This window comes from Alosa alosa, chromosome 14, assembly GCF_017589495.1.
Source record: "Alosa alosa isolate M-15738 ecotype Scorff River chromosome 14, AALO_Geno_1.1, whole genome shotgun sequence".
NCBI classification, from domain to species: Eukaryota; Metazoa; Chordata; class Actinopteri; order Clupeiformes; family Clupeidae; genus Alosa; species Alosa alosa.
This window is the reverse complement of record NC_063202.1, coordinates 15,131,146-15,138,645: the sequence shown is the minus strand read 5'-3', so window position 1 is coordinate 15,138,645 and position 7,500 is coordinate 15,131,146. Positions and strand designations below refer to the sequence as shown.

The 7,500-nt window shown below is 47.8% G+C and overlaps 1 protein-coding gene across 1 annotated transcript in view; it reads left to right on the top strand.

The window, feature by feature from the left end:
- Positions 1 to 217: 217 nt before the first annotated feature.
- smad3a (SMAD family member 3a) overlaps positions 218 to 7,500 on the top strand; it is a 24,627-nt gene continuing 17,344 nt past the window's right edge. Inside the window, 1 exon segment of the mRNA XM_048263704.1 lies at positions 218 to 645. Within this exon segment, the coding sequence (XP_048119661.1) occupies positions 443 to 645 (203 nt within the window). The 5' untranslated portion in view covers positions 218 to 442.

Genomic DNA, 7,500 nt, shown 5'->3' with positions numbered 1-7,500 from the left:
TTGTAGGCCTATCACAATAATTCATGCAAAAAATATTACATTAGATCAAATGTGTGAACGTATAATGTCCTAATAATAAGTGTTTACGCCCATACTAGACGCATGATATAATAAAGAACAGGAAGAGGAACTATATTTCTTTGCGGATTGATACAAATTTTGGCTCGCTGAATGTCTGCGCGCTGGATTGGACAGAGTTGTAGTGAGGAGAACTAGACCGTGATCTCGCTTGAGTTGCCCAGCCGTGCGCTACAATTTTAAACGACAAAACATTTTCATTCCGTATTTGCATACGCATACACCTGTTATGCTAAGTCGTTTTCAGCCTTTTATCTCTTTTTCGGACTATTTCCTGGATTTGGATTTGGAATAGCGTGGACATTTAGTTTATGTTACATATAATTATTGGAGGGTTTAACTCCGAAGGACCACTCCAGTCAAAATGTCAATTTTACCTTTTACACCTCCGATTGTGAAAAGACTTTTGGGTTGGAAAAAGGGAGAGCAGAATGGGCAGGAGGAGAAGTGGTGCGAAAAGGCTGTGAAGAGTCTTGTGAAGAAACTGAAGAAGACGGGACAGCTGGACGAACTGGAGACTGCCATCACAACACAGAACATCAACACCAAGTGCATCACCATACCGAGGTAGCTATCAACACTGCTAGTACCTCAGTAATGTTGCATGTGGCGTTGACCTTTGCATGCCAGCTAAACCAGTTCATATTAATATGCCCTGATCACTCAACAGGGTTTATCCTGTTGCAGTAAACTCAGCGTGCACAGCATTGTGACTGTATGGTGTAGCGTGCTGTCTATTGCATGCAGCTAGTCCATGCCACGTAGCTCCGTGATTTACTTTCAGCTGTCTTCTGTGCTGCAAGTGGCGCTCGTCAACAGTGGTGCAGGTGTTATTATCAAATTGTGAAAAATACAAATGGTTGAAAGGCCCAACCAGTGTTAGCATGTCTGGCTAAGTTCATAGTGGAACCTGTCTAAGTGGTCTATAGGCCCCTTCCATCCTACCAACGAGGCCCCCTAACATTCCATCCGACCAATAAGTTACTCTTCCGGTTTTAGTACATGCAATATTGATTTTTCTCAACTTTGAGAATTGTTTCATTGAATTTCAAATGCACTGACAAAGTTATTGCACCAATAGTAGTGAAATGTTACATAACACAATCTCTTGCACACTCTTGCCAACCTATAGCAACCTATTCCACTAATTCAGCATTCAGTCTTGGTAGGTCTACCCCTTGCACATTTTAGAGATTCAATGACGTGTATTTTACGAGTGCTGTGTTTTATAGGTTTGTTATGACATCCTAATAACCCATGCAGATCAGCCTGTGTATCAACTAAGCCTTTTATTTGCAACAGCAGGATTCCTAATATCATACTTTAAGTGTCCTAACTTTACCCAGTGTTCTAAAGGGCTGTCACAGGTGGCCCTATTGTTCTGGCTTTAGGCTACTGCATCTCATTTCCGCTGTGGTGTCACCATCTTGGACACATGACGCATCCTGACCACATGGGCTTATGATCAGCTTAGACTGAATGCTCACCTGAACTTGACCTAGAATTCATCCAGCTTTCCTAAGCAGCTGCAGAGTCGTCGTCCTTTGTTTTGAATTGGGTTCTGGTCACAATGTGTTGTTGGCTTAAACTTGAAACAGGTGCACAGATGACTGTGTCAGATGAGAACGGATATGCCTCTCCATTCCCATAGCTTTACTGTTTCTTTTTTTTCCAGGAAGGTTGAGTTAAACAGGCTTCTTTTGCCATAGTGTTTTTGGTGGATGTCTTTGATTTTGGGTATTTGAAATGATTGATAATCATTAATTGTAAAGATACCCCCCCCCCCCCTCCAAAAAACAAACAAAATACACAACCTTGGTCATGACCTGCAAACTTGACTATGTCTTGGTGTAGGTGGCAGTAAACTTGAAGAAGGGGTAATCTAAGCAGCCAGCATAAAAAGTTGATACACTTTGAAGAACACCTTTGTAGTCTTTCTTCCTCCCTTTTTTTCTTTCTTTCTTTCTTTCTTCCTTGAACTTTCTTTCGTTCTTTCATGTCAATCTTTCGTTTCTGTCTCTCATTTTATTCTTCCCTTCCTACCATCTTCCCATCCTCCTGTCCTTCTGTCTTGACGAAGCCAGCAAACGTAGCGCAACCTCTTGTACCTGCTGGAGGGTAGGGTTTGCACTTGAGCTGACCTCACTGTGATGTTCCCCCTGCATCTGGACGGCAGCCAGAGCCGGGACCCAGGCCTGTTCTCACTTGCAGGCTGGAAACTTCTCAGGACTTGGAGCTGGGGCTGGGGCTGGGGCTGGCCTAGCCTAGCTGTTGAGCCAGAGAGAGAGGGAGAGAAGGAGGGAGGGATAGAGAGAAAGTGAGAGAGTGACAGAGAGGGAGAAAGAAAGAAAGAAAAAGAGAGAAAGTGTGTGTGTGTGAGAGAGAGAGAGAGAAAGAGAGAGAGAGGGGAAAGTGTGAGGTGTTGGGTGCAGACCTGGCAGAAGTCAAGATGATCTGAGAATTCCTGGATTCAGAGCAAAGAAGTTGTTTTTTATTTGGAACAGTTGTCAGCCAGGTCTGTAGGATTTCAACAGGAGAAATATAGACAATTCGTTTCTCTGACATCCGTTGGACACTCTACAGAAAACAGACATTTCTGTGGGGACTGGGGACATTCTCTTTGTGTCTCTATCTGCTATTGACACATCTTTAATTAAAGACCTTTAAAGGTATAACAAATAAATCAATCTAGCAGCAAGATTTAACATGTAGCCAATAAATGTCTGATGTACACAAATGTTCTACCTCTGTCTAATAAATGAACATTAAATGTCTAATGTTCACAGATGTTTTATAAAATGTGTGCTCAACCATTTGTGGAATGCATTGAGATATTACATCATTCAACAAGCATTGAACTTTAAGGGAAGTATTACTACATAAATACTACTACATGCTATCTGTATCCTGCATAAAACTCAGTCCCTGGTATGATTAATAGGTCTAGTAGCCATATGTTGTTTAGCCTGATCATCTGACAAACTCCAAGGATTGTAGATGCAGAAGAGAGAGAACAGAAGACAGAAGGGTGTAATTTGATGATCTACACTAGCTGTCAACATCTCATGGATTCTTTGCATTAACATGGTATAGTAAGCAGAAGGAGGTTAGAGGTAAGCCGCCCTAAGGGGAAAGGCTCAATCGATTGTTCTCCCCTAATGTTTGTAAAGGGATCTCTCCTCCGTGCATCCCTCCTGCATCATCACACACACACACACACACACACACACACACACACACACACACACCCCACTGCTTCTTCCGCCACCCATAATGACATCGACGGGCGGCCCAGACATCCTGTCCTCTGGAGGAGAAAAACAGCCTGTCAGAGGAAGTCTGCCGTCGGCCCAGCCCTGCCTGCACACACACACACACACACACACACACACACACCTCACTCCGCAGCGACACCCAGGGCACGGGGCCAAGTGTAAGCATGAGAGGAGAGTCCCTCAGAGGCGTGCGTGCCAGCAGAAGTACCCACCACCAGCCACCCACGGTCCTCCCGCCGCACCCTCGGATCGGGTGAGGTGCCAAGCGTCTGGCTACTCTGTCACTCAGGTATCTCCGAGACGCGGCGAGTCGAGTCTGCCCGGCACGTCTCGTCCTGTCTCATCTGGGCCTGAGAGGGAGGGCCGGCTGAGCCGGGAGCCCGACAGACATCCGGAAACTGGATCTGCTTTTTTCAGAGCAGGGCTTTTTCTGTGATATGGGGTGTCCAGTGTCCCCGCCCGGGTTTCATTGATGTCACACACTCGTGCTGCTGTTGGCCAGCCGTGTCTAAGCCGCGCGGCTTTCTCTAAGGTAGCTGGGGTTCAGTGGGTGGCATACGGACTGCAGGGCATACGAGGGCACAGTGACACAGTGGTGTTAGTGTGGGAAGTCTCGTAAAGTCCCCCAGATTAGCCGCACGTTGCCCTCATATAGACGCTGGTGGCTCGGATTGTTGTGAGTGAACTCTTTGTGAGCATGTTTTATTTCTTTGCAGTGTGCTTAAACTAACTATTAACGGTCAGTTATACTGACTGCTAAGTTTGTGATTGTTTGTGATTGTGTGATGTGTCTACAAGTCAGTGTGCAGTGTTAGTAATGTGTGTGTGTGTGTGTGTGTGTGTGTGTGTGTGTGTGTGTGTGTTTTCTGTGCTCCCATGTGTATTTGTGTGCGTGTGTTAATGTTTGCTCGTGTGTGAGCGTATCTGTTGACATTTATGTATGCCATGCCGGCGGCTCAGTCAGGAGAGGAGGAGAGGCTCGACTGCCTAGCATGGCATGCCTGTGGTAAGAGCGTGCCCCCAGGCCCCCTGCACTCTCGCTTGCTTTCCCTCACGGCTCTGTGTGTGTGTGTGTGTGTGTACACAGGGTGCTAGGCGTGGTTTCTCCACTTACTGGAATGTGTGTGTCCCGGGGCCCCCGGGGCAGAGCGAGATGGGTTTTTGGCGAGGGCTGATATTTGGTTTGCAACTCCTGCGGAGGGGTTGAGAGGTCAAGGAGCCGCACCGCCGGCGCGCTAGACCAGAGATGCTCTCCTCAGCTGGCGATAATGGGCACTCTGTGCTGACAGACAACAAAGTGGCTTTGTGCCACGTCGCTCCGTCAACCCCCGCGCTACGTCAGTGCGAGTCCCTCTGACGTCCTTACTGTAGCAGCGATGGAGTGAAGAGGCGTGACTCACGCCCTGTTGTTTAGGAAAGAGAGAGGCGTTTGGGTTCACAGACAGACTCGTGCCAGAGCATGGGCGTAGAGGTTGAGTAAACATCTGGGCATGGCTCAGTCAGCGCTCCCACAGCCTCATCACCAAAGGCTGTACGTCCATCTCAAAGCAGCACACTGTCCTGGATGGTGTTTCCCAAAACCATAGTTGCTAACTAAGTTAGCAACTTTGTTGGTTGCAATGCAATTTCCCATTGCTAGGTTAGCAACTATGGATTTGGGAAATGCACCCCTGGCGGTGTTTCCCAAAAGCACTGACCTGTTAGGACCATGGTAACGTAAAGAGAGAGATAGCATGAAAAGTGTCAATCTCTTTAGCTTCTGTAGTGTAGTGCTCCTAATGTAACTATGGTAACAGTGCTATGTGAGCTTTTTAAGCTAAGCGGCGAGCCTTGGATCTTATTTTTCTCTCGAGGAACAGATGACATTTAATAGTGATGTGATGTCTGCCAGGATGCTCTGTTTGGTCCTTGGGACGTCAGGTTTGGCTGCTGTGGCTGTTTGTGCAGAGCGGCTGCCTGCTCCTTGCGTTCTGGCCAAGCTGCCCAGGCTAGTAGTTACGCCAGCGCTCGGTAATAGGGCTCTTCTTTCAGCCTTTGTCTCAGCTAAAGGTTTGGACTCGGGGCCCAATTGTGCGCGTAGCCTGTAGGCACAGGACTGGTGGACTGGACTCTCCCGCCCACTCTGCAGTACTTAGACTCGCCCTCGGCCAGTTAGCTCACCTGTGGATCATAAGCAGAGTCCCTGATGTTTACTCGTCGACGGCCTGATGGCTTTAGCAGAGGGGGTCTTGGTGCTCAGCTCAGCACAGTGCAGACAGACAAGGAAGCGCTGCTATTTTAGGAGGGCTTCATTCATCGCATAGATCATCCTTGGAGATGCGTAAATCGTTCTTGGAGAGACAAATTTGTCTGTCTGCCTGTTTCTCTCTCTCTCTTTCTCAAGTGGCGAGAGAGCAAGCGAGAAGTTGCTGAGTGATTGCGCCAACTCTGGCGAGGAGAGGAGAGCTTAGCGTCTAATTGGCTGAAATTGGAGGGTTTTTTTTACTTGGGAAACACATACACACACACATACACACACACACACACACACACACACACACACACACACACACACACTATGGGATGACGTCACAAAAACAAGTCATTCCATCACGCCCTGCACTCAGCAGGGAGGTGTGTGTATGGGGGGGTTGTGGCTTGTGGCCATGCATGAAGAGGGTGTCGTCTGGGAGTGTGTGTTGAAGGGGGTGATCTGGGAGGGGGGTTAGTTGAGCTCCACACAGACAGTCTGTCATTGCTACTTCCTTTGTCCTACCCCACACACACACACACAGCCTAACACCCTCCCCATGCTACTCTACTGCATTCACATCAGGGGTGTCATTCAGTAGTCCAGCGAGTTCTTTCTCCAGCTATAATTAGTCCCTTTCACACTGCACTCTTGCACAAATAGACTCAAGGCCTGGACTGGTTACTCTGCTGAAAGCAAACTGACCTCTGCAGAGCTCCATGGCGTTAAAACTGGCTGAAAATGAATCCACAACAGGGGTTTTGTTCGAAAGTTCCTTCATAACAGACCAGGATTACTTTTTGTCATATTTAACTTTGTGAAGATGCTGAAGTTGTCTCAGACCATAGATCATCACTAATTTTGATGTGGTAGTTTGAGAGGAAGAAGAACACTTCCCAGCCCAAAAGTTGAGAGGAGTTACATGTGCATGGAAGTGTGTTTGTGTTAGTGTATGTTAGAGAAAGCGTGTGCCACTGTCAGTGTGTGAGTGTGTGATGCTAGAGGGCCACTGCTCAGACGAGCACAGTATGCGGCCTCCACGTATTTGTGTTTCTCCTGAGATTAGAGCAGTCCAGCCTGGCTAGACACACACACACACACACACACAAACACACACACACACACATATGGACAGACAAAACAGCCCCCAAACTGAAGCCCTCTCCCCCAAATCTCCTCTTGCTCCCCCTAAACCCGCCCAACAGGCTGCAGTGTGAGTGGGGGTTGGGCATTAAAGAGCATGCACAGACACACACACACACACACTCCCCTCCCCGTCCCTCCGCACGCCCCCGCAGGCTCTGGACGTGGGGGTGGAGTAGTGAGGGGGGGAGGGGGTCGTGCAGTCTGGCGGTCAGCCCCCTGTTTGCCAGTGGAGCCAATGGATGGATCATTCACCCAGTTTTCTCCTTTCTTTTACTATCGGCCCAACAAATCAATACCGATTCTCCACAATCCCTCTCCGCATCGTCTCCGTCGTAGCGTCTGCCAGCTCCAGAGAGCAGGGAAGTGTGTGTGAGGCTGAGGCCTGCTCTGGAGCTTGTTTGCTGTCCCCCAAGTTATTCCACTGTCAGCTCAATCAGTAAAGTGAACTTCCTCACCCCCTGTACTGCTTTAAGGGTAGCAGAAGGAGAGGAGGTTGTCTTTAGCTATATCTGTCATCATCCACTCTTAAAATCTGCACAAAAGTCATTCTCTGAGTCAGTACTGGGTGGGATGAGGAGAAATTCATTGTTATATGAAGTCACTGGTTCAATTTATTCTAGTGAATATTTAGCTTTTTGTATGGTTCTAAAATGTGGGTGCATGTGTTTGACTGTTCATTCACGTGTGCATATCCCATGCCTTATATGTGCATATATGTCAGCTTTACAGCCGGGAGGCATGGGCACACATGCCAACATTTCAGCACTTAAG